We start from the raw sequence: 26,244 nt of genomic DNA on the forward strand, positions 1-26,244 counted from the left end.
TCCGACAATTTGCTCACGAGGCGTCCGAGAGCCACGGGCCCGTCGTCGAAAACGCTGGCCGGGTGCGTCGGACCCACACCAGCCAAGAGCCCTTCCAGACTATTCCACCGCTTTCTCGGTGACGGCAGAGGGCCAGGCGTGCNCCCCTCACACTCACGCCAGTGACCGCCGTGCGACAACACACAGACCACGCCGCCGCATCCGCCACTCGCCGCCGGCAACCGGCAGCCGAACAAAGAGACTCTAGACAATGCAGCCGCACCCGCACGGTTTCTGCCGCCAAATCCGCACAGACAATTGCCGGCGAAGCCTCGCCGCATGGCCCTTCACAAGGGGTACAAGTGTGAGCGCCTCGTGTTGGCGTGTGCGTGTCTGCGCTGCTCACGGCTGGGCGGCTCCAATGCACCACCGTGCTTCGAGAACCACTCACCAGCCGCGTGCCAGCGTGCAGCAGAGAGAGGAGTGGGGCGCATGATGAGGCATCGGCACAGAAAGCGGCTGCGCTGCCAGACGGCGCGCACACGCACGGACATGCACACACACACACATATATATCTATGCCGGCATGCGAGAGCGCACACCTGCACGCGCATGGCGCAGCCCCACCACGCGCAGCAGCAACGCGCGCGGCGTGCGACACACCCTACCCTTCCTCTCCAGGAGGACGACGGGGGCGGCAGTGGCGGTGCTGGGTTGAGCGCGTCGGACAAGGGAGGCAAGCATGGTAACCAGCACGCACGAAGGCGTGCCACAAAGCAAATAGAGGAGAAGGGAGAGAAGAGAGAAAGGGGCACGCACGCCGTCCGCCCTGCCAGGCGAGGACAGCAAGCGAGCGGTCCGCGAGGACATCGTAACGTTAGACGCTCGGCAGTGTGGTTGGCACACAAAAACAGAGATAGAGATAAATCGATGCACTTTCCGTTCACGTGCGTCGATGCGCTTGTCGGTGGTTACTAACAACATCTGCACCTGCTTCCCACCGCCTCCATTCCACCGCGCACAGGCCGACACATGCGCGCGTGCAGCAGCAGTGCGCCCCTACGCCCTGTGGCACGGCGGCCACATCTGCGTCGTCGAGGACGAGCCGTCCCTGCCGCTGCACCGGGCCATGCGTCCAGCGGGGCCGCCCTCAGCGTCGCGCTCCAGGGTGCAGACGGTGGCCTCTGTCGGTGAGCAGGGGGTAGCAGGCGGTGGCGGTGGTACATGCCGCACGGGCCCAGGGAGAATGCTGCCCAGCCACAGGTCAGGGCCATGTGAGACCCCGCAGTCTACCTGCACGCCGTGCTTCTCCCCCTCCGTCGCGCCAGGCCCGCTGCACCCCGTCATACGGCGTGGGGACTCCACACAGTGGAGCCTGGAGAACTGAGTGGGGTGCGCAAGCAGCAAAGCCATCGAAACAAATCGCGCAAGAGAGAGGCGCGGAGACACAGCCACACAGGGGGCGCAGACGCAGACAGATGCGAGCCAGACGCCAGAGGAGCGAGCAGGAAAGCAGCCGCGCCTCGGCTCCGCTCCGCCTGCAGCCCCCTGTCCGCAGGGCCGCGCGTGTGTGCATGTGTGCCTGGGTGCGTGCGCTCTGAGGCACGGCGGCCGCCCTTCGCTGCGCCGTCGCCACCGTCAGCCGCCTCCGCCTCCTCCAGCACGCACGCGCACGCCACGCCTCCCTCTGCGCCGAGAAGAGAACAGCAAGCATAAGTGAGCTCGAAAGAGAAGAACGTCAAGTAAGGCGAGAGCGCGGGGCGGCAACCGCCAACAAAGCACCAGCACCGAGACAGCGCTCCGCACGCGTCGGCGCGCCAGCAGCACGCAAGAGCCGCAGCCGCAGCAGACGGGCGCGGTCGCGGTGGCGATGGCCGCTCACGGAAGACGGCGGAGGAGGGTCACAGTTGCGCATGCGCCAGCGCACACGCACACGCCGTGTCGGCGCGCAGGGTGTGCGCTGCCCACTCTGCACAGCGCAGGTCGCCGCGCCGGCGAGCACAAACGCAGGAGAGAGCGCAGTCGTCAACACCGACACCGGGCGCTCCCCCCTGCGCGCCGCGCCGCCACCAACAACCCAGCAGCCATGCGCCGGCACCACAACAGCGCTTCGGGGGAGGGGGAGGGGAAGGGGAGACGCACGCGCGCACCGAGAGCGATTGGCCGGCCAAGGGCACACACGGGAACCCGCAGCTTCCGCACCCTCCTCCTCACTCACACGAGCCCCTCCACGACGACGCCGGTGCGCACGAGGTTGGTGCTATCAAGCTCGACATCCGCTCCCTCTGCTCTCCCCTGCTCTCCCCATGCTACTCTTCCGCTGCCGGTTGCTTGGTGTGCTTATCCTCGTCACTCTCCGTAACCGTGCACGGGAGCAGCAGGATCACCGTGTTGATGATATCCAGTATCCACGCAATCACAAAGAGAACAAAGCCGGCACCATATGTGCCGTCATCTTTAATGGCGGAGCAGAGACCGTCTTTCTTCTTGTACGACACCGCCATGGCCGCCCACACAATGCACACCGACACTATGCCAACCACGTTCAGCGCCAGGCACACCCAGCGAATGAAAGAGTAGCCGTACAGGATTGCAAAACTGGCGACGAACGCCCCGCCGTATACCAGAATCGAAATGAAGGCACATCCCTGAGCAGCGCGAAAACGATTACGTCGGTTGATACAGTCACGCCATATAGTTTCAACAAAATAACTGTACCCGAGCGATGTGCATGACACCTTGCGGCCCCAGAGCGTGATGCAAACGGTATTGCCCGGTGGACCTCCCACGCGGAACATCTCGATGGGCGTGGCCACAAGCACGAAAAAGAACGCGATGAACTGCAGGATCACGTACACGAGGAGGAGAACACTGTAGGTCATGGGCGCATTCAGACACCACCGAGACGATGGGTCCTGGAACAGAGCCATTGACGAATAACACGACCGCAGGAGGGAGAGTGGGGATCAGATGGCGCAGCACAGCGGACGAGGAGGGAAGAGGCACGGGGGGAAGGCAGATGGGAGAGCGGGAGAGAGCGGAGGTGCGGCGACGCGATGACCTTGTGGCTGCGGCGTGTGCGCGCACGCGTTGTCGTTTGGCGTCCGGTGGCGTGCGTGTGTGTTGTGAGAGGCGGAAGAGGGATGGGCGGCGTGGGCAGCAGTGAAACAGGGCGAGAAGAGAAATCGAGAGAGCGGCGGAGGGGGAGGGGAGGCAGTGATGGGGAGACAGGCAAGCGACGCTGCGAGGCCCCTAAGGGGGAGCACAGGGGCAGGGGTGCCGCCGGCATTCTGTGAGACGCGCACTTCACACATACACACACAGATACACACACAGGCCCGACAGGGCACCTGGTGTACCAGCCTTTCAGCATCGCGGTGCAGCAAGGGAGACGACGCACGGCGCCGGCGTGTCCGTGCCCACCCAGCACGGCACGGGCACAGCGGTGCGCCCTCCCCCTTTCTCAACGACAAAGGGGACGCAGTGGCGTTGCGGCTGTGCTGCCGCGTTCCTGCCAGGCACACACACGCCACGCACGCCGCGCACCTGAGAGTCACCTCGCGGCACGGGAGGTTCTCCACCAGCCACCAGGCAATGTCGCTCGCCGTCCGCACGCCGTCGGGGCGGGCGCCGGCTCGCGCCGTCCGGTGTGGGACGCGAGACGACGACCCAGCCGGCCGGGTGGGCTCGTGAGGCGCAGGTGCCGGAAGCATCACCAGAGCAGCACCAACTACACCATCCGGTCATGCGGAGTCCACCGCGGGAGTGGGGTGGCGGGTCGCCACGCCGTATGTGACGGCATGCAGCGGCTCGACGCGGACTGAGGGGAGAGAAGCGCGGCACGCAGGCAGACACGGCAGGGTCTCACAGCGTCCGCTTGCGGTATGACCCGGTGCAGCGGCAGGACGGCTCGTCCTCGACCACGCGGATGTGGCCGCCGTGCCACAGGGCGTAGGGGCGCACTGCTGCTGCACGCGCGCATCGGTCGCCGTGTCGCGTGGTGGACTCGGCACGCTCAACACAAAAGGCAATCGAGCGCCGGCGGACCGCGTGACGCCGCTGACAGCCGCCTCGAGGCGCGTGCACGGCGCCCGGCCCTCCAGGCGATGGACTCGCGCCTAGCACGCCTGCACCCCCTCCACCTCCGCAGCATCAGAGCCGCACCACCCGCAATCAGCGTCTCCGCATGCGCAGTTCATCGTCCGCCTTCTCCGGAGCCTTCGAAGCACATGGGGTGCCATCGCTAGCCGGTCTCACCGCTCGTCAGCTCCGACAACCGCAGGCCGCGCGAGCCCCATGAGCGCATGAGCGCCACATGCACAGCTGCGTTGCCGACACCAGCGAAGTCGCAGCCCAACGCAAGCGGCGCCACCGTCTCCACCGTCGAGACAACAGCTGCAGACAGACCACACCGGTACGGCACGCCTCCTACGGCGTGAGAGAGGCATCGAATGGAGTGGGGCCAATGGGACCCGGTATGACGGACTCGGGCGTACCCACATTCGTGCACGGCGACTGGCGCACCCACCGGCTCGCCTAGGACGCAGAGGCCGAGACAGCCGCGAGAGGGAGTGCCCGAGAGCTGGGCATCAGCAGTTCCACCCCATGGCGCGCCTTCACCATGAGGTGGACAAGTAGAAGATTGTCGCGTCGAGCTGCCGTCAGTAAAAGGGCTACTTACGGTGTTTTGCCAACGCGGTGAAGGATTTATCGGAGGCACTGTCGTGGGGATGCGTTTAGAGTGGCGATTGCTGATAGGTAAGAGACCGAAAAGAGGAACTATGCCAGCTGTGTGGCGGCATGCACTTCCTTGATGAACGAGAAAATGTCGAAAAACCGTTGGCTTGATAAGCCGACTGTCCGGTCAACAACAACAAAAAAAAGAAAGCCCCGGGTTCCTCTGCCTTCATGTGGCCAACGCTCCTCTCGTCATTACTGGGCTACTGGAGTGGCAGGGTACAATTCGAGCACGTTATCCGCGTCGTCGTTGATCTGCTGCTGCCGCAAAAACTGCTGAAAAGCCGCCTCGTCGTGCACCACTAGCTTGCCGTCTGTCTTCGTGCTGCACTCGGCAAGCACGAGGGGCAACTCTCCCTTTTCAAGCTTCACAAAGACATTGTTGTTAAAGAGGGTTGTCTCGTCCACCATGCGAACGTAATCCATAAAGTTCTCCGCGAAGAGCTTGAAGGAGCGTAGCTGCATCGAGATTGGGACACCGCGGTTGGTTTGGAACTTGCGCAGAAATCCGCGTGGAACGGCAGTCTCCACCTCTACGGTGATACCGAGGAAAATAATTTTGTACGGCATCGGGAGGGCGGGTTGGCGATTCTTTTCGGCCATGAAGTACTTTTCCATCTGGGTCTCCTTGTCGTAGCCTGGACCTTGTTTGAAGAGTGTGAGGTGGGCATCACGCACCATGGCGACAACCTGCTGCACAAACGGCTTCCACATCATGGTGCCGTCGAGAACGATGCTGCGGCCTTGGTTGATCGCCTTCACAAGGAGGTTCTCGGCAGCACGTGTGCTGTGCGTGTGCGCCTCCGACGACGACATCTCACACTCTAGCGGCAGCTTGAACTCATCGGCGTTCACAATAACGCTCTGCTCTTTATGACTTTCCCACCAGCTGCTCTTGGCAAGAGCCGCCACGGCTGTCGTCTTGCCTGCGGCCATGCCGCCGCCAAGAAAAATGAAAAGAGGTTCATCCGGCTGCTGCTGAGATGGCGCCGACGGGAGAGGTGTGTGTGTGCTACCATTTCCGCCGCTCCCGGTAGCACTAAAGTCGTCCTTGACGCCTTGCAAGCGTCGAAGCGTCACGACTGCCGAGTGCAGCTCGCGGTAACGCTTGAACTTCTCCTCGTGACGAATTGTTTTGATGCACGTGAAGAATTCCTTCATCTTCCGCAGTCGTGGGACACTTGCTCCGCGAGAGCTGATCCACTCTACAAGAGCAGGAACCGTCTGCACGCCATCTAAGGGATAGATGACGTGGTCACCGCCGTCCAAGATGCCCTCAAGAGAGTAACGCTCCACCCCTCCGCTGTCCTCTGCGAGCGGCTGCACCCTATCCTCCACACTGCCGCCGTGAATGCTGGAATTCACCCTGGTACTGCTGCTGCCGCTGCTGAACTGCGGCGGCGTGGCCACCAACTCGCTTCGAGCGCTTTTCTCCACGGAGGTACTGAAGAGGATCTCCGTCGGCGTTCGCGGTGCCGCTGCGGTCCATTTGTCAGTCGATTGCACAAGTAGCGAGGGTGCTTCTGACCGACTGTTCGGTGTCGCGCTCGTATGTCTCTCCGACGCGGCGTCGAGGTCGCCGACGATCTTGTACCCGTCACCTCGGCCCCGTCTAGGTGGGCTGGGGCGCAAGTCCATACTAGTGTTTTTTGGCAATGTCGCAACTTCTTCACTGCCTGCCGTTGCAGTCGTCCCTTCTGGTGTGTTGCTGCTGCAACCGTTTGTGCACCGCGAAGTCTCTTCTTCGTTGTCAGGCGGGGCCGGGGGCCCTGCATCAACAACGCGAGAATGCCCGTAGCGATACGGCGCCAATCGCGTCTGTGTGAAATGCGCTGAAGTCTTGGCAAGGACCTTTGGTGCCAACGAAGTCAACAACGGTGTTGCGTCGTCTGTGCAAGTGTGCGCACCGGCGTTCGGATCCTGGTGGCCGTGTTTTTGGTGTAAAATGGGAGGCGTGTACACGATGGTTGGGAACCAGCTGACCCTGTACAGGCTTGACAGCTCTGGCTCCGCTACGGCATAGACGACGGCTATGGTCGGCATCGGGTCAAGCAGCCGCCTCGCTGTGATCTTCTGGAACATGTCGATCACTTCGTTGCTCTTGGCCGAGTACTTGGCATGGAAGATAATCACAAGACCCTTTGTGTTGCTCTGCAGTGCTTCGCGGTAGTTGCTAAGCGTCAAAAAGCGCAACCCGTACACGGCCGCGGCGTTGAAGGCGCGGGCGGACATGACGTTTGGCGACATAATAGGCGTACAGGCACTCCTTGGGGTGGTGTTGCACGCGTGTGCACTGACCAGCATCACGCTTGGGGACGCGGTGGACGCTCCCTCGTCGGTTAACGTTTTGCTGAATGTCGGCGAGAGTTTTAGCAGGGGAGTGGTCACAATGGCGTCGGACGGCTTTCCCTTGCTAACCGACGTTGAAGTGAACTGCTTCTGCAGCCTCTGAAAGTTGAACTCATCTATTTTCGCATTGCTAGCTATTGGTGAGTCACTAGCAGGGACAGGGTCGTGCCTATTGGGGGCTGCCGCGCCCACGGTGGCGCTGACGATGTATCTCGGATGACGCAGCGAGCCTACGCACGAGCGCGGCGCCACCGTTGAGGTGAATGTGTCCAACGGCTGCAGTCTCTCCGTCGGCTCGAGGTAGGTGTGCGGGGGGAGCAGCCACGGCGTGTGCACCACGTCATCGGCCCCTTCATTGGGGGCAAGATCAGCGCACATAGGCAGCACGTACTCCCGCACGTACACCTCGTACTCCTTGTTGATCTGAATCACGTAGTCGGCTCGGTGCCAGTTCCACGAAAAATACATGGGTACAAGCGTGTTGAGAATAGACAGCAGGTGTTCCACCGACTTTTCCGGGTCGCAGCAGGACATTCCGGCCTCCACATCACGCTTGTCAGTGTGATTTTCAGATGAGTGCGCCGCGCATCCGTCATCAGAGGTGTCTTCGCTAGAGTCTTTCGCGTCGCACCCGAGGTGTACGGCGAGATCGGGGGAGTTGATGCAGTAGGAAGCACGCTTGCGAATATGCCGGATGAGACGGGATCGGTCTTGCGCAAAGCGAATCGCCCACTTGTGGCACAGCTCTTTTAGCAGCTCGGGGTTTTCACGTGTAAGAAAGAGCATCGTACAACACGCGGCAAGCTTCGCCACGTACATGTACGGCGGATGCTCGATCGCCTTGAGCACGTACTCGACAAAAGGCACGTAAGGAGGTGGCGATTGCATCGTCATGCTGAGTGGGGGAGGAGACCAAGCAGAGGGGAAGTGAACCTGACAGAGGGAGCACACATACACACTAGGACGAAAAAAAGAGAGTGTGGTTTTCTGAGCGCCAATACCAAGCCGAAACGCACGCACGAAAACTACCAAAAAAACCCTCGACACACGCCGAGATTTTCGTCGGTTTCGCCTTGCTGTACCCACTTCTTCTTCGTTTACTTCTCGCGTTGCACCCCACCCTCTCCTCCTCACCGCAAAGATTGGGGCGAATGGACCACCGTTCTCGATACACCGAGACTCGTTGAGAGGCAAAGAGCGCAGAGACAACAGAAAGCAAGTGCGACTTCGCGCGTGAAGAAGTAACCAGAGAAGGAAAGAGAGAGGAACATACACAGAGAAAGTGGTAGATAAAGAGAGAGCGCGCGAAAAAAATGAATCACTTGTGGAGGCTAGGGGCGCCAAAAGAAATGGAGTTCAAAGGTGATCACCCACAATGAGCTCGCAGAGGGGGGGGGAGGGAAGCAAAACAAAAACATCAACCAACGAAACTTCACTAAGATCGCAAGATCGGCGATTGAGGAAGAGGCAACTTCTCTTGCAGCGAATCGCTAGGTTGCACACGCTTCACTTTCAGAGGTCAGGTCTCACCCGCAAACTTGATACGAGGCGGAAGTACGAGAGACCACACGCATATGCCACGAAGAGTGTTCAACCACCCGTGAACAACTGAGGTGAGAGAACGGGTGCAATTAGAATGCGGCGCGTTTCTCGAAACCGCAGCTAGGACTTTCCCTGCTCTCTTGTCTGCGGCTGCTTTTTGATGGACAGAAAAAAAAATTATCGTACAAGAAGAGAGGCAACAACAACAAGCACATGAAAACAAAGAAGGAGAGTCCACACAGCGACCATATACAGTCCGTTGAGCAGCAGGGCAGATCGATTCGTAGTAGTGAACAAAATCAAAGAAAAAATAAAGAGAGACAGTACGGCAGCCGTCGACGACAGGGGAGTGGTGAGAGGAGTAGGAGGGGGGAGGAGAGAGAGAGGTGTGTGTGGGAGGGGGGAGGGGGGAGAACGCAAGAAGTGATGTTGGTATCAAAGAGGGAGGGAGAGAGAATCAATGTGACAGGCACTAGTCCATTTAAACGGGTAATAATAATAGTAAGAGAGACGCGGTCACGAACGGAGAGGCACAAGGAAAACCAAACAGATGCGAGGTGAGAGGTGATGGCCAAGGTACTAAGAAAGAAAAATATACACAAAGGCAGGACACCGGAAATAGAGGGAGATAGAGAGACAGCACGAGCAAGAGGCAAGCAACAAGTGAAGTCTAGAAATAAGCAGACCCAGACACACTCACACATACACATACACACACACGGGGAAAAAAAGGCAAGCCTCTTTGACCTTGCGCTGATCAGGACAACTTTTCTAATCCTCTTTTTTTCACGTTGCTTATATATATATATATATGTTGATCAAGTAGGTTTCACCGTTCTCTTTTCCCGTGTTGCACAAGCTCTGTAGTACGCTAGTCGGTCCCCCCTACGTTTATCAAGACTCCGGATCGGCCTCTTTTTTTCTCTCTTTTATTGTCTTTCCACCACCGCTCACACACAATCCGTATGCCAACTCGGTGGCCTGGTCCTCCTCTTCGACGTGCGTGGGTGTGCGCTCTGGATCGTTTTTCTTCGCTGCGCCACCGTCCCCGTTTATTTTTCTATGTGTGAGCGTCGACGCGGGCTGGGGAAACGGTGGGGAGCTGCAACGATCAACTCCGATGAAGCCTTGCTGTTCTTTTTTTTATCGGCTCAGCAGTTGAGTGTGCGCGGACGTCTGCAGCTTTTTTTTTCTGCGAAGCGATGGCTGCCTTCACTGCTGCACGAGAACAACGTTCCAGACCTTCCCCGTATATAAAAGCAAAAGGGTAGATACGTGGCCTCCCCTCGCTGCCTTTCCCCTATCACTGATGTGCCTGCGCGTTGCTGTCCGTGTGTGTGTGTGTGTGTGTGTGTGTGTGTGTGTGTGTGTGTGTGTGTGTGTGTCAGGGAGTGGGGTGCGTCTTGCCGTTAGGTATAGGCGACGCAGCAAATGTGGTGGTGGTGTGTGTGTGTATTTGATCTGGGAGATGACGGCAGGCGGGACGGGTCGCAGGCAGCAGGGGTACACGGCGCCGGGCACCTCTTTTTTTTGGTCTCTTGGAGGGGAAGGGGAGCGGGGGATGGTATTCGTCTTTCTTTTCGATTCCGGGTCGTGCTCGCTGCACCATACACGGTTGCTCCTTCCCCTTTTAGGGGTTCCTTGAGCGTAACGACGACGGTGGTTCTTCGGCCGCCTCGTTTCGAGGCGCTGGGCGCTTGGTGTCGTTATGCCTTCGCTGTGTGGGATGATTGCGCTCCAGCAACGCAGGAAAAAAAAACACAAAATAAGGGAAAGGGGGTGCGAGGAAGAGCCCAGGGAGCCGGGGACAGACAACAAAAAAAAATGTATACACCGTGTACGTACGCACCCGAAAAAAAAAAACGAGACAGAAGGCAGACATGCAAGGTCACGAGCACCACGACGATTTCAGGATGCTAGGACTGACCAGGAGGGGGGAGAGGGGCATAGCAGAAACACCAAGCACAACAACAACCGGCAAGCCACCTTCTAAACGGCGGCTCTTGGCGTGCATGGGGGACGAACAAGTTTTGGTTCGGGCACACATACCACAAACAGCGGAGATTTAGGGTAAAAGATGAAAGGGCAAGGAGAAATAGAGAAAGAGGTTGCACACAGTGCCGTAAAAGGTGACGTGCAGTCCAAAAAGCAGAGGGTGTGCAAAGGTGCGCCATGTGACACGTGAACCCGCGCCATCATCGGACCGTCGCTTCATGCGTTCTCCGTTTGAGGGCTGTGAAGATTTGGAGCGCCGATGCAGCCTCTTGGTGGTTGCTCATGTGTGCGTCTGCGCGTCTGTGCGCACGTGATGGATGAAACAGGCGCGTCAACAGAGCCGATATGGCCGCTTTCGTTATTTTGTTTCTCGTAAAGGGTGTGGGAAAATGAAGCGGAACTCGTGCGTGATGTTCTGCTCAGGAGACGCGTAGGAGAGAAAGCGCTAGTGGTGAACGGAACGACTTCACGCCGACGGGAACAGGCGAGGAGGAAGACGCCACGCAGAACACAAAAGTGGTACATCTTCCGCGTGTCGTGTTGTCATCAACTTGGCCCGAGAATGAGCGCGATGATGGGGCGAAAGAACGTGAACAAGCGCACCGCTCCTTCGCTGCTAGAGATTTCTTCACGAGGTCATCAAAGACAGCAGGCCGTTCATGAGACACTTCACTTGCACCGACTGCACCATCGTCGTTGGGTTGTAAGCCACAATCGGTCCGCCCTCGATCTCCGTCTTGCCGCGAATCGGATCGACAACGTGAATGAAGATGCCATAGACAACACCCGGGTTCCTTTCCTGAAGTCGCAGCGCGCGATAGAGGGCGCAGTTGCACAGGTAGCGCCCGGCGTCGCGCGAAATTGCCCAGCTCGGCGCCTGAAACGCTGGCATCATCATGTCCTTCCTGTTCGGCTCCACTGATGTCATCTCATTGTTAGTCACAGCACCCGTTCTAGAGTGATGCCATGACTCGGCAATCGTATCGTTCACCTCCTGAATCAAGCTCTCCAGCTTCTCAAACTGCGGAGAGCCCTCCTTGCCGAACCAGCTCTCGTGAAACACTTCAATCGGGCCGTCCTCCGGTGCAATGGGCTCGTGATTGAGCACCTTACCGTCCACGTCAGGGACGTTCGCAAAAAGCTCGTTGTAGCCCTGCACCTCGACGCGGATGAGCCCCGTTGTGTCATTGTGAACACCTAGGTGGCAGAGAAGGATCTTCACCTTGACGGCGCCGTGTTCGGCAATGATTTCGGCAATTTCCCTCTCCACCCTCTCGAAGTACGCCGCGACGGCTGTCACGCTGACATCCAGCTCCGTGTACCGCACCTCTGCTACGTCGGGGTGACGCTTCAGGTCCTCCACGACCCGAAGGGCAATGTCGGAGCTGGGGTTCACCTTCACAGTGGCGAAGGGTCCGTAGCCCGTGATGAATACGACGATGCCCGCCTTGGAGTGCAGCATGTTAAGCGGTGCGGAACTGCGAGGAACCCTGTGTCCTCGTAGGAAGCCACTTGTGTTATAGTGAGACGTTAATTGCCCGGTGCACGTGTGTGGTGGCAGTTACGGAGGGAAGGTGGAAGATAATTCTCGCCCAGTGCTGATGGCATAGTTCTTCAGAAAGACGATAGGGCGAGCAAAAACCCACGAAGAGGCGCTGTTCGAGAGGGATGATGAGAAGTGCGTAAAAGAGAAATGTGTGGGTCTGTGGCCGTAGCGGAGGCTGCATAGTAAGAGACAGCTCACCACCGTTTTCTCTGTTCAGTTTACACGATTCCACGAGTAGAGGCTTCCACTACTATCCCCAGAATAACCACACGGTCTTCGGTGCAAGTAGAGGTGTTCTACGCATGCGCCTCCGTATCGGTGTTCGGAGCAAGATGATCAAGTTCTAAACAGCTACGGAGAACGCGCATACAAACATACGCGTACACCTCATTAAGCCAAGTAAGCCAGTAGCAGCACACGCAGCCGCGGCCCCACTAAAATGAGCGGAAAACCGCAGCTACGGCTAGGTAAGGACAATTGCTACGGAGTCTTGAGCACGCTCGATTCCGGACGGACGTGCGCTAACATTCGAATAGTAGCAAAGCGTTTTTTTTTTCGCTTTCGCGCCCTCGTCCCTAGAAGTAGTAGTCTCCGCTGCACCGGCAAGGTGTCACCTGCACTGCGTCGCCGTCGACACCGGCCGCCACCGCCCACATTTAAACACGCTATGCGATTCCTATGCGGCGCTTCCTTTGTTGTTCTGTTCGGTTGTTGAAGATTTCGTGAAGAGGCCCTGCAGTAACCCGGAAGAGAATCCCGAATGTGACGGAAACTGGCGGGGAGGAGAGAGAGAGACATTCATGTGAGAGATGAGGAGGCCACACAGGCAGACATGATCTGCTTGTCAACTCCCCTGTATACTCGAGGGTACGCACAAATGGAGGACACCAATTTGGGGCAGGGTTGCGGAAGAGGGCATTGTGGAGAAACGAAACCCATCATAATAATGACTTCAAGCGTTCGATTCCCCTGCGTCGGTACGCGGCGAAGGAGGCATTGCCATGAGCGCCATGTACGTTCAGTGACAGTGGACCAGAGAGTGCAAAGCACATCTTGAGAACTCTACAGCGCTTAGTTTTAGCGTTTTTCCCTGGTGTCCTATCATGACGGGGGTGCGGATGGGGGAGGAGGAGGGCACCACCCCGCAGGGCGTGGTATCTCAGGGTCCAGTGCACCTCCTCCTCCCTATCCCTGCCAGATGCCAGAGCACTTCTGGTGGTGACAAGGTCGTGCATCCACGACGTAGGGAGGGGAAGGGGTCCGAGCGATGCTTACCGCTACGCCTGTCGGCGAGGAGGCCCCGGGTGGCGCTGCACCGGTGCGACGGCCAACAGTGGGCACAGCTTTTGCCATCCCTATGATTGGGCATGGCGTCCGCGCGACTCGAATGTATCCTGCCCCCGGCCCTCAACACTGCCTACTGGGTGGTGGGGGGCCTGAGTGTCACCCCCGAGGGTGGGGGGATGCACCAGGGGTGGCGACCGTCCTGAGGAGGAAGCGGCTGTGCGGGGCCCTGAGAGGCCGCAGTATGTGTGTGTGGAGGGAGGCTGAGGCAAGGGGGTCGTGCACTCACATGACCGAGTCGGCGCGTTGCTGCGACGCGTGCGTCTAGCGCGACTTGGTGCCGCGCGATGGGGGCCTGTGAAAGGGCGGGGTGTTGTGAAGCCTGACCTCCTGTTCTACTCCAGGACGAGCACCTTACAAGAGAGAAAATGCCTGCTGTTCTTGTGGCGATATAAGACTGACGCTATATCAGGACAGAGACACGCCGACAAGTAGTCAAGCAAGCATTTCGAGAACATGCCTAAGGCAGCATTGCGCGCTGCACACCATACACCCACACGTAAAAGCTCCAGCGCACCGCATCAGTAGCGGAAAGGCGACCACGGCTCATCTTTGAAGTACTTCATATGTTCGGCGAAGCAGTAACCGTACAATGTTGTCCCGAACGTGGACGAGACACACAGAAAGCAGAGCATCTTCAGCCACATCCATTCCTGATCTGCGCGGCCGGCACCGAGCAGTTCTGCGACCGTGTCCGGGTGCCCTGCGTTGCTCCGACCCACGTAGTACTCAGAAGAGTGGCATCCACGCCGACCCTGAAAAAGAAACTTCGGAAGCTGATGCTGTGTCGCCGACTCCTTCTCCACGTGCACACAAGGAGCGCAGCTTTCTTCTTTGGCGTGCTCAAGAGATGTATCAATGCGACTGTTTTGAGCGCTGCAGCCCGCCGCTGCTGCGTTGGTGGCATCCTTAAGCGCTGTCGCAGGTGCCGCGGGATTCCGCGTTGCTGCTGCCTCCGAGCGGGGTACCATAGTTGCACTCAACACAGCGCAGCGAGTCAAGCGAGCACAGCGCAACATGGGGACGCAAAGCAAGAAAAGCAGCAATGGGTTCCGTCAATACTGTGAAGATGTTACGGGTGGGGGAGGGGAGGGGGACAAGGGTGAAGTGCCACCGGCAAGACCGGCCGGTCGCTCTTCTTTGATGAGAGACGCAGCTCGACGGACTGCAGGAAGAGGTACAGAGGCAAAGATGAAGGCGGGGGGGGGGCGTAGAACACGGGGAAAAAAAAGAGCCCAGAGACGTATTCGGGATTCGTGATAGCGAACGGCGCGCTCTCCTGCTGGCACGCACGGGAGAAGTGTGTATATGCGTGTCGGCTTTCTTGTTCCGCTTTCACACACTTACGTAAAACCAGTCAACGTAAAAAAAGCGAGACGAGAGCGCGTGAGTGCGTGTACTCGCGTTTCTCCTTCTTCGGTACGTGTAGAGTGAGAACGGAGTGTAGGGATGAGAGAGAGAGAGCGAAATGCGCTACTAGATGTGGTGGGAAAAAAAAATTCGATTCCGTGCTTTGAGGTGCCCTCGTTAGGCACCGCCCGCATGGATGAAGCACACCCTGCGTCAGCCATCGTACAAGTCTCCAGTGCAACCACAGAATACGCCGAGAAGACAATGAGAAGGCTGATGGAGTGGGGTGGGGTGGGAGGTGTAAGGACCCAGGGAGAGGTGCGATTCCGCATTCGCTTGACAGCTTGTTGCTTGCCCGTTTTGGCGCATCTTTGCTCGCTCATCATGAGGTTGCGTCTTTGAACGTCGCAGAAGAACATAAAAGAAAGGAAAAAAAAAACAAGAACAAGGACACCAGTGGTCGTTGAGAAAAGGGATGGGGTGGGGAAGCGAAACGTCACTGGGTCACATGCGTACGAGCGCCCACGCACTCCTCTCGGAATGTCTGGAAAAGAGAGACACACACACAGCGCGTATCCTACGTGTGAGAGATACGAGTAGTAGTTGGCCAACGAACAAGCGAACACATAACACAGCCGACCGACCGAGACAATGGAATTCAGCATCAAAAAAAAGACAACAACAAAAGACACACACACACACACCGACACACAGACAGGAGGCACGCACCCACCTCCCAAACGGGCCACGCTAACCCGTGCACAAGCTGACTCGCGCAGCAGACACAACCAATGGGATGCAAGTAAGCTGTGGCTCCGACACACCCGCCACCACCCATCCAAACAGGCATCCTACACCGCCGATTAGCTAACACCATCTTCACACACAATGGAGCGCAGGCGTGCACACGATAGGCGACCGAGATGTCGTTCGACAAGCGCTTGCACTTTCTGAGGACATCAACTCGGAGCAAATGCCGAAACAATGAGGTGCACCGTGTCGGTAAAGAAAAAATGGCGGTGCTCCTTGGGGAGAGGGAGGGAAGGGCACAGAGCGTGGGGACATCACCTCTTACCGCCATCTTTGTGTGTGTGTGCGTGTGTGCACGTTGCACAAGGACAAATAACGGAAGCGACAGCAAACAACCTCGATTACGCTCACCAGCACCGACGAATGAATCCAGAAAGGCCACAGGCAAGGAGAATACACGCAAACTTTGATGATCGGAAATCATGAAATTTCGAAACATGACAAACAAAAGTGAGGTGCGGTCTTCGCTTCGAGAGGCGGTTTCCCTCGCACAGCGTGTAAGGCTCGCACCTAACGTCCTCAAACGCATCCCGGGTTACTCTTTCTTTTTTTCTTTCGTTTTCGCCAAGCACCGCCTCGCGCCGGTGCACGAACATCCTTAGAGATGCACCTGCACACTAAGGTAGAGCCCCACAAACAAAGAAAAGCGCAGCATCCTACACCGCCACAGTCCTCCCTGCTACATGGCTGTGCAGCAGCCGCACTTGGTCTTCTTTTTTTCCACCTTACCCTTTCTTCGCCCATTGACTCCGTTTCCGTTTCTGCCATTGCGGACGTTCCCTTGGGGATTCGTCTTCGGCTTGCCTGTCCCCTTTCGCTTCTCCTCCATGGACTGATTCGCGGAGATGTTCTCTTCCACCGGCTGGTGGTCCTCTTCGTTAACGATGCTCTCGCCATGGCGCTCCGTTTCGGTTGGCGCGGCCATAACATTCTTCTCACTGGCGTTGTTGGCATTCGTCAAGTTGTTACCGGATGTCTCGGATATATTGATGACCGTCATATCTTGGCTGGCACGGTTCGAGGAGGTTTTGTTCCGATACAAGGCACTGAGCATGGCAGGCGAGCTGGATGAAATGCCGCCCCCCTCGCCAGCCGCGCCAGACATGTCTGCTAGTGGCGCTTGGCCGTCTCCTTCCGGTCGGTGAAAGCCTCCAAAGTCCAGTGTGTATGACTCGACGCCGTTGAAGATCACCGAGATCGGTGTCGGCTCAAAGACAATCTTTTCCGGCGTCTCCAGCCCGAGCTGCATGCTGTCATTCAGCCCGCATGTGAGCACGCGGCCATTATCGCAGTAGAACATGCTCCCTGCCGGCCCGGCGGCGATCCCGATGCACCGCACATCGTTGCCGAGTGGGATACGGGTGAACTTGCACACCTGCTTCAGACTCCTCCCGAGGCCAAGCTGGCCGCTCTCGTTGCTTCCCGCGCCGTAAACGATGCCGTTGCTGGTCAACGCCAAGGAGTGGCAGTCACCGGCGGACACCTGAACAAAGTAGTGGTGAGTGAGCTTTTTCTGCAAGTACGGCTTGCGACGTGCATCCTGCACCTCGCCGTTGCCGAGCTGCCCCTTCTTGTTGCGACCAAAGGAGAGGAGATGACCGTTCTGGTCAATAATGAGCAGAAATCCCATACCGCTGGCGATTCGGGAGACGGGCGTGCGGCACAGCGTCATCACCCGCCGTGGCGTACTCACGGCACGCTTCGACGCCGTCGTCTTATAAACAATGGAGTCGGTGCCCACCATGTAGTAATCCTCGCCGTAGCCTACGTCCAAGAAGCGAACATGCCGGTGCGGCATGATTGACCGAATCGGGTTCGATAACGCCGATAGCGAGCGCACCGTGAAGGCGCGCGTCACAATGGCGAGCCGCTGCCCGTGTCCCACCAGCATCAGAGTCTTGCCGGCGATCCCCGTCATTGCCTCTTCGCGGCCGAGCGCCGTCGGCCCATCAATGGATGGGCTCGACACCTTCAGTCCGCCGGATGACCAGACTTCGTCTTGATTTGTGAGGATAGCAAAAAAGCCGTCGCCAGCGACGCAGCCGCGACCGTGCAGGTGCTGCGGCACCTTCACACCGTGTCCAGAGCCAAACGTAATGAGCTGCTTCGACTGACGGTCAATGAAGCAGCTCGTGTTCCAGCTCATCGACATGGCTGGCACATTGTAGCGCAACACGTAAATTGGGACAGCAAACATCATCACCTGCTGAAGCACGCACATGGTGCTCCACGAAACGCCGTACACCGGGGTGTCCTCTGACGCTCTTCCGGCCCGAAAGGCTTTGTTCGCCTCCAGCGGTTTCTCTATCTCCTTCAACTTTGTTTCTTTCTCCTTCATCTCCAGCTCCATCTCGCGCTTCTGCTCACTCGTGAAGACACGACCCGTGACCTCGTCGTGGTGCCTCTGGCCCCACGCGGTGAGTTTGTGAACCTCACGCTCTGGCGTCGTCACGTGCGCGTCAATGGCGGACTGTCGTGCGTGAATAAGAGCTAGCATGCTCGAGAAGATGCAGTCGCCACCGCTCATGCTGCGGCGAATCTCTTGCCAAAACTCGGCATCCGTGATCATTTCGACTGCTATGCCCCGTTGCCACCAAGCTCTGTCTCTCTCACGACTCCACAGGCACTGGTGGAGCTCCGGTCAACTAGTACGGAGAGGTGTTGGAGGCTGCACAGCTGAGGCACATAGAAGCGCGGGGTCACGCTCGGGGAGAATGTCTCCGCAGAAGAGGGAGGGAGATGCGTGGCGATCGTCCCACCCGAAACACAGGAAGAAGTTACTGCGTTGAGCGCAGCGGTAGCAAGGGAGGAGGAGGAGGAGGGGGGAAGACCAAACTGCACCAAATGAGCCCTGTTGGCGGTGCTGTCCAGAACGAGAGATAGCAGATAATGAGGGCGCCGCAACACCCACTCACCCGTGCACGCCAAAGCAACGTCTGGTCGGAACAATTCTCTCCTTGATGTACCCGTTTTCACACACGGATGCGCACACGTGTACGGAATTTGGTGCGAAGACAGCGGCCGCCGCATCGGTTGTCGAATAGACGAAGAAGCGAGGGAGGGAGGAGAGGGAGGCAGAGAGTGAACATAGAGACAGAGTAGAGCATCAGCGTCCGCTGGGGTTTCTTCAAAAAGCATGCACCAAAGTAGCCGTGTGGGCATCACCCGCAGCCACCACCTCCATCGTCACAAAATGAAACGCGAAGCCACAGTAGCACAGCGGTGCGAGCATCGCCACCGATGGCCGTGCTGCGCAGCATACACTGCGAAAATGTGCACGACCTCTCGTCGGCACAGGCGGCGGTGTTGAGGAACGCAGAGAGAAAGAGGTTTGCACTCGAGAGAGCACAAGTCTGTCGTTTCTCCGTACCTTTGTCGGTTGTATTCCAGAAGCGTAACATGATGCATCAGTAAAGTGCACACACGCATACCTGCAAAGTGAGCACAGGATTGGGAGGGGGAGCTGATGGAAACACAAAGCCGTCCCTCCCATTGGCCACCAACCGAGAGGAACAGCAAAGGGTGGGTTGGAGAGGAGAGGAAGACATCGAGCCGGTGAAAACAAACACAAAAGGACAGTAGCGCAGATAAAGACTATACATGGCTCCAGGGAGGACGGTGCGCTTCCACACGCGGATATATCGAGACGGAAAAAAAAATTAAAAAAAAAAACATCGAGTTTTTTCGAATCTGAACAAGAGCAGAGAAGAAAAAGGGACGCGCTCCAGCGGCGCCGGCTCGGGGGGGGGGGGGGCGGAGGCAATTGTGCTCACGAACCCGCGTCACTTGCAAGGTCTCTACACCACCACCACCACCGACCACCACCACCACCACCGACCACTACCACACAAACAACGGCGAAGGAAATGCAAACCCGTAGCTTCTCCGAACCGTTTCCGGATGCGCACACCATCAAACGACGACGACGACGACACACACACACACACAGCAAAGGGGAGAGCCAGCGAGGAGGATTGAGCTGTAGAGAACGGTGGTTTCAAAGCAGAGTGCAGGATGAGAAAGGTACAGCCGTTGCTCCGTGCATATGAGCGTTTTCAGCGTAAAAACAAAAAGAAAACACCTGTGGACGCTTCATGCTCTCCTGTGCTAATCAATCCCAAGAGTGCGGCAATGCTCTCCGTTCACGTAGGGGATGTAGTAAGGATGCTCGTAGGTGGTGCCAATGCGTGCCGCACACTCATCGGGTCCTTCTCGCGCGTGCGCCATGTCATGTGGGTAGGTGAGGTCAACCAATACCTCGTCCCTGCGCTGCATCGCCTCTTGCTCTTGACGCTGCTGCTTCCGTGCCATACGCTCAGCGTACGACGCAATCTTCATCGGACCTTTGCGCGGTACCTCGATGACCCCCTTCGGCCCGCTGCTGCTGCTGCTAGCAGGACCGTTGCAGTCTGCCACCAAAGCTAATTCCTCAGCTGCCTTCACGCGTTCTGCTCGCATCGCCATGGTCGAATCACCGTAAAGTTCTATCCCTCGCGCGGTGTCCAGCTGCCGCTGCTTCCGCGCCGCCAGGGAACGAAGCTCTTGCTGCTGGTAGAATGCACGTGAGTAGTAGAGAAAACTGGTGTTCCTACTCGGGTCCTCCCGCATCCTTCGCCAGGCCCTATAGGAACGCTGAATGACGAGTGCGGCCCGGTGCTCCGTGAAGGCGCGCTGCTCTTCGTGAATCCGGGTGTCCATCACGACACGTCGGCGCAGCACTTCGGTAGACCGTAATCGCAAGGACTCTTGCCACGCCCGCCGCTCCTTGGTGGCTATTACGTCCACATAAAGGCCAATGTGGTATCGGTCTCGCTCCGCGTCACGCAGTCGATACACCTCGCCGCTCCGCTGGAAGCAGTCAGCTGCATACGCGTCGATGAGTGCTGCAGTGCAGTTTGACTCGAGCGCCGCCTTCCCGGCAGCAAAGGAATCTGCTCTACCCGACGAAGGACGCGCGTCTGCCCTCTTCACTGCAGCGGGTGATGGGGGCGTGGAGGTCTTTGTCGACATGTGCCTTGCCGCCCTGCCCTCGCGGGCGTCGATCGCGGCAAGGCGCCGTGCAGTACCAATACCTGCTTCAATGGCAAATGGGTAGGAGCCGGCAAGGTGCATTCGAAGTCGCAGCTCGCGCATGCGGAATGCGACACGACCTAGGAAACCGCGCCACAGGCGCTGTATCGTCCTCGCCGCCGCGCTGTGCATGCGTATGGTGCGCGAGTCAACGCCGCGGTTGCGCTGATCAGTCAATATGCATCGCAGCCAGCGCTGGATCACCGCTGCCGGTCCACCGTACTTTTCGAGGTAGAGCCGACGCCGCAGCTGGCCCGCACGGTAGCTCCTGTACGCCATCTGCAGAACCAGGGCAGAGTACTCGCGAAGCTCTGCTTCCGCGCGCAGTCGATACGCGGAAGATACGGTAATCATACACGCATTCTCACCGTTTAACTGTGGTTGCTGCTGGTGCTGAGCGCGCCAGTGGCGAACAATGGCGCCACGCCACAACGCTTGAATTCGGTAGACGCAGCGACGCACATCTGCCTCATGCAGGTGAGCGTCAACTGGGCTGCGGTGGCTCTTGGCCACATGTCGGACACAAACGGTGTTGGCTAGCCACTTTCTCCCGCACCGCAATACCACGGCAGGTACAACGTAGCCACCGACGTGACCGTGTTGCTGGGACGGTGGCGGCGGGATGGTGACCTTTCCAGACCTGCCCGGTATCTTTCCAGCCACGAAGCCTAGTGCCAGTCGCTCACGGCGACGGCGTTGCAGTTGCTCGAGTCGCTGCAGCTGCACATCTCGGCGTGTTCGACCAATAGCGCCCCACCACTGCCTCCACGTATGCTGTATGGTGACGGCTGCGGTGTTCTGAGTACGACACTGAATCTTCTGGAGAGCCAGCTGAAAGGCAGTTTCGGCCTCCGCGGCCTTCCTCTCAGCCTCCCTCTGCGCACGGTAGGCCATCTCCTCTTGCTTCTGGACCTCACGGTGCACAGTCCGGCGCGCGTACAAGGAACCATTGCACCCAAAAACGCTTCGTTGCGGGACGGATGGTAATGTCGCGCGGCCCTCAGTCTCGGGGGCTGGTTTCTCGCCTTTGTCGACCGTCTTTAGGCCCCCAGTTGTGGCCATTATCGGGATAAGCGTCGTTGCCGTACTGCATTCTACGTTGCTGTCACCGCTCCATTTACTGACGCTCCGCGGCATCGTCGCGGGTAACGGCTTCCTGCGACGGTCTTCTTCGGTTGCGCCTGATGGCCCTGCCACAACTCCTTTAGGAGCGACTTTGCGCAGCGGCAAAGACACCGTGCTCGCTGCCGGCAGGCGCGGCGGCAAACTGAAGCGCAAAAAGCCGGGGCCCCTTCTGCCGTCCTCGTTGTCCATTTTGTACAGGTCTCCTATAGACCCAGCAGGTCCTACAAGGTTGGGGACGCTGCGGCTCATCATCAGAGACACAGTCTGGAAAGGCTCCTGCAGCACCGTCTCTAGGGGCGTACTGGCGACGCTACGCTGCATACCGAAGAGATTGACAGAGTTGAGGCAGCGTTGATCGATTGAGGCCGCGGCGCTGCTCTGCCGTCTAGCAACTTGTAGCGGTTCATACAAGGCACTCTCTCCCAGCGGCATCTTCGGGGGCGTGGCGCGCACAGCATCGGCGCCCGCCACAGAGTCGAGCTGCGTTGATTGTCGGGGCAGTGAGAGGAGCGAGTCCTGATTATCTTGCGTCACTCTCCCCACATAACGTTGGCTGCGCGCATCTGCGTCCGGCGAGTGCCGTAAGGCGGAATCAGGGTACGCATCTTGTTTCCACCCATGAGAATCACCGTGCACCGGTTCCGCCACGTCGAGAACTGCGACGGCGTGTACGATCGGAGGGGTATGAACGGGCTCTCCAAAGTTCAGGGTGTGCAGTGCAGCTCTAGCACTCTCTTGCGCCGTCAGTGGCGTCGGCGAAGGCGGCTGCGCTCCCGAGCCCTCATGCAACGTGCCTTTCACCATAGGCGATTCCGCAACACGCGCAGGCGCGGCCATTTCAGGCCCGACCTCGGCGCCGCGGTCTTGCGAGATCCAGCCCGACGTCAGACCGCACTTTTCCTTGAGCATGAGTGTGGTTGGGTGCTGCTCGCTGAGTGCGCTTTGTGCCTCACGCAGCGCCTGCAGCATGGTTGGTAGAGCGGCTTTGCGCTCACGCTCGCTGGTCTGCTGCCCCAGCACGACGGCAAGGTTATGCAGAGCGGTGATGAAGAGAATCGGCTCACCGTCTTGCGCCGCCATCACGCACTCCTTCGAAATAGTCAGCGCCTCCTCCGCCGCCCCGCTGCTCAGGAGGACGGCGGAGAGGTTCAGCATCGTGGAGCAGGATGGATTCCCGAAGACAAGCGTCTCGACCTGCTTTGCGCGCAGAAACTGCCGTAGTGCTTCATCCGTGAGCCCGTCGCGGCGTAGTTGACACCCGTAATTGTTGAGCGTCAGCGCATGAGCGAGACGCCACGCCTCGATGGCGGTGGAAGTAGTGTGAGCGGATGGCTTGCACTGCATGGCGTGCAGGCGTGCTTCCAGAACCGGTAGCAGGGCCGAGAGAATGCGACGACTGGAGTCACCGTCGCCGTTCCGCAGCGCCTCCATGGCCGTCTCATTCCACTGTGCGAACGCAACAAGCGGTGCGTGCTGCAGCTGCTGTGTCGTGGGAGGGACGAGAGCCCCCAGCGTTCGCGGAGATGGTGACGCGGCGGCATACCTTGGGGCACTGTTCGGTCCATGGCCGCGCTGCTCCTTGGAGGCACGTTCCGAGCGCGACATGGCGAGACTGCTGCCGCGAAGTCCTCGTTGGCGCACTCCCTTCATGGCTGTCGGCAACCCGAATGGTCCAAAATCACTGCTACGAACACGATGATTTCGGCTTTGTGCACCTCAATAAGGACACGCTCCAGCACAGAAGAGTTGGCTTCTTCGATAATTCCGTGAGCGCACAGGCTCGGTGAAAGGAAGGAGGTAAAGGAGGGGGGCATCAGAGGAAGAGGAGATAATATTTATTCGCAACTCGTCTGTACACAATGTACACAAGATTGGAACGCCTCTTCGCTTTAGCAGCCAGTTTCCGCCCCTGCAATTACCATATGGGGTAGTTGGCCCGAGTCCCACGGCGCGCTGGCGCGCCAACTACCCGATTCTGTCATCTTCAGCCGGCTGCCATGAAGTGCCTGCAGAACTATCCTCTCGGAGAGGTGCATGTCTGACTGGTACACGGCTGTAGATGAGCACAGCATCTCCAGCGCCTTACCCGCTGCGGCAAAGAGGATCCATTGTCCGTCGTACGAGAAGACCTTTGCACAGGTATCCGGAGGAGACGCCGACTCTGAGTGGACAAGAGGGAGCGTGTGCCAATGGAGTGCAGAATATTTCTCATTGCCTACTTCTCCACCTCTTTTGCACTTTTAGGGTGTGTGTGTGCCTGCTGAGATGGAGTTTTTGCGATGTCGCTGACTACGTGGCAGATGCCGAGGATACGAGCGACATTCGCGATGCCGCCATAAACGAAAAAAGAAGCGCACAGGCAACATCATAATAATAGTAATAAAAAGAGCACTCCTTTCACGATACGCTGCTGCGGAGAGCTTCCTGTTGTTCGCCGTTTCTTTGATGTACCACCACCTACGTTGCCACTTTCCTTTTCCTCATTGAGCGCCTTTCTACTCATGCCTGCAGGAGGAATGGCACCGATACTTCCCCGTCTACGAGTCCTCGAGGGGTTTTTCGTTGTTCTTTTCAACGCGGCCAACAGAGAAGGTGAAGCGAGGCAAACAAACAAAAAAAAATGAAATAACAAACAAAAAAAAGAAAGGGTTCGGCGGTACTTCGACAAGGCAGACCACGCAGAGCGCCACGAGGGAACGGAGTGCGAGATGGTGAGAACGCTGGCAAACAGCAAGTCGAAGACGAAGACAAAAATCAGAAAAGGAAAACAAAAGTGTTTCCTACAAGAGAAAAGGAGCTAACCAATAAGTCAGGCCCGACCGCACGATAAACACTTCCCCATTCCTTGACAGTAAAGAAAAACAAACAAAAGGAGAGGTGACAATTCCACGGGCACCGCTCCCCCACAGCAGCGGTACGAGAAGACACACACACATACATATATATATATATATAGACATAGACATAGACTCCGACAACAGGCGAACACGTGAAACAAACATCCATCGAAGCCATCGAGGGTGTTGTGAGGAAAAAGAGTAGAACACAGAAAAGAACACGAAAAAAAACAAGAGAGACACACGCAGGCAGACAAAGAACCTATGAAAGCACAGAAAGCAACAGGCAGAAACACCGACATCATAGGATAAGGTCCTCACACGCACGGACACGGACACAAACACGCACACACACAAAAAAAAACACAGAATTAGATAACAAAACGAAACAAAAAGGAGGCGGGCCGAGGAAAAGGCAAGAATAGTGAAAAAGAGGCCACAATGCACACATATGCGGACATGCCGAAGCGGCACAGACACAGAGTGAGACGCACGCGGTTACTACAATCGGCAAGAGGCTCGGGAAAAGAGCCCCCCCCCCCACACACACACCCGCGCATGCTAACACACAGGAGAGGCTACGGGAGAGCACACACACACGTGCACAGGCACGCGAACCAATGCCTAGGCACGGAGGACAGGTGGATTGGCGAAGACCGAAAAAAAAAGCGAAAGATGTCTTTCCGAAGTGTACCGTTTAGCGAAGACAAGGACCAGGAGTCACAACGCACGAGGAAAATTGACGCTTCTGTGTGTGTGTATTTTACCTCAAAAACAAAAAGGAAAACACCCACCACCACGAATTCGTACTAGCGAACACACACATACATATACACACACATATACACACATATATGTATATGTTTGTGTACAAGTATATACATCTATATATATATATATGTATATAGAAGCACGTACACGTAGGTGAACCACCACAACACCAAAAAAAACAGGCATAGGCTAACCAACAAAGAAACAAGAGAACGCGCAACGGAAGAAGTGAAGAAGCGAAGAAAAAGGGAGAAGAACGGCACCCACAACACGCCTTTCGACATTAGAGAAGAACGACAGCAAGCGTGGGACAACAGAAACAGACAACAAAAAAAGAAACAAAGAAACGCCTGAAGTCCCGCACGATTGTGTGTTCAATATACGAGCTTCGTTTCCGCTCTTTTTGCTGCGGTTGCCGTTACTTTCGGGATGAAGCCGAGAGAGATGGCGTTTCCAGGCGCCTTCTGTGTGCCCGGCAGCTGCTGTGAGTGTGCAGATGAGTCCGAGAGCGCGACTCTATCCTTCGCAAGCCGTGTACGTAAGTATGCCTAATGCGCGTAGGTATGCGTGTGTGTTTCATCACATGTATGCTAAGCATACAGTGGCACGTTCCATAATGAGCACCACCACATCCACACATCAAGCAAATAAACAGAGGGTACTGGATCGTTTAGACAAAACGATCCGAGTCCGAGAATACGCATATGCATGCCCTCCCTCCTCCCCCCTCAGCCAAAACACACACACGCACACAAACACACACGATGAGACACACAAAGACCTACATGC

General features: G+C 57.5%; 7 protein-coding genes across 7 annotated transcripts; all 7 read right to left on the minus strand.

Moving 5' to 3' along the window:
* Window position 1: 1 nt before the first annotated feature.
* LMXM_33_1970 (tuzin-like protein) lies at window positions 2–320 on the minus strand (the record flags this gene model as incomplete). The annotated part of the gene is made up of 1 exon (XM_003878700.1): window positions 2–320. A coding segment is annotated over one exon (319 nt), but the record flags the coding sequence as incomplete, so codon positions are not given.
* Window positions 321–2,288: 1,968 nt separating this feature from the next.
* Window positions 2,289–2,909, minus strand: LMXM_33_1980 (putative amastin-like surface protein; the record flags this gene model as incomplete). Its single annotated transcript, XM_003878701.1, has 1 exon — window positions 2,289–2,909. The coding sequence occupies one exon, from the start codon at window positions 2,907–2,909 to the stop codon at window positions 2,289–2,291; it is 621 nt and encodes a 206-aa protein (XP_003878750.1).
* A 2,002-nt stretch (window positions 2,910–4,911) lies between these two features.
* LMXM_33_1990 (conserved hypothetical protein) lies at window positions 4,912–7,959 on the minus strand (the record flags this gene model as incomplete). Its single annotated transcript, XM_003878702.1, has 1 exon — window positions 4,912–7,959. The coding sequence occupies one exon, from the start codon at window positions 7,957–7,959 to the stop codon at window positions 4,912–4,914; it is 3,048 nt and encodes a 1,015-aa protein (XP_003878751.1).
* Window positions 7,960–11,230: 3,271 nt separating this feature from the next.
* Window positions 11,231–12,064, minus strand: LMXM_33_2000 (cysteine peptidase, Clan CF, family C15,putative; the record flags this gene model as incomplete). The annotated part of the gene is made up of 1 exon (XM_003878703.1): window positions 11,231–12,064. The coding sequence occupies one exon, from the start codon at window positions 12,062–12,064 to the stop codon at window positions 11,231–11,233; it is 834 nt and encodes a 277-aa protein (XP_003878752.1).
* Window positions 12,065–14,013: 1,949 nt separating this feature from the next.
* On the minus strand, window positions 14,014–14,511 carry LMXM_33_2010 (conserved hypothetical protein; the record flags this gene model as incomplete). The annotated part of the gene is made up of 1 exon (XM_003878704.1): window positions 14,014–14,511. The coding sequence occupies one exon, from the start codon at window positions 14,509–14,511 to the stop codon at window positions 14,014–14,016; it is 498 nt and encodes a 165-aa protein (XP_003878753.1).
* Window positions 14,512–16,331: 1,820 nt separating this feature from the next.
* LMXM_33_2020 (conserved hypothetical protein) lies at window positions 16,332–18,221 on the minus strand (the record flags this gene model as incomplete). The annotated part of the gene is made up of 1 exon (XM_003878705.1): window positions 16,332–18,221. One exon carries the CDS (start codon window positions 18,219–18,221, stop codon window positions 16,332–16,334), a length of 1,890 nt encoding a protein of 629 aa, XP_003878754.1.
* A 1,538-nt stretch (window positions 18,222–19,759) lies between these two features.
* On the minus strand, window positions 19,760–23,278 carry LMXM_33_2030 (conserved hypothetical protein; the record flags this gene model as incomplete). The annotated part of the gene is made up of 1 exon (XM_003878706.1): window positions 19,760–23,278. One exon carries the CDS (start codon window positions 23,276–23,278, stop codon window positions 19,760–19,762), a length of 3,519 nt encoding a protein of 1,172 aa, XP_003878755.1.
* Between the last annotated feature and the right edge of the window lie 2,966 nt (window positions 23,279–26,244).

The sequence above is a fragment of the Leishmania mexicana genome, chromosome 33, assembly GCF_000234665.1.
Source record: "Leishmania mexicana MHOM/GT/2001/U1103 complete genome, chromosome 33".
Taxonomy (NCBI): domain Eukaryota; phylum Euglenozoa; class Kinetoplastea; order Trypanosomatida; family Trypanosomatidae; genus Leishmania; species Leishmania mexicana.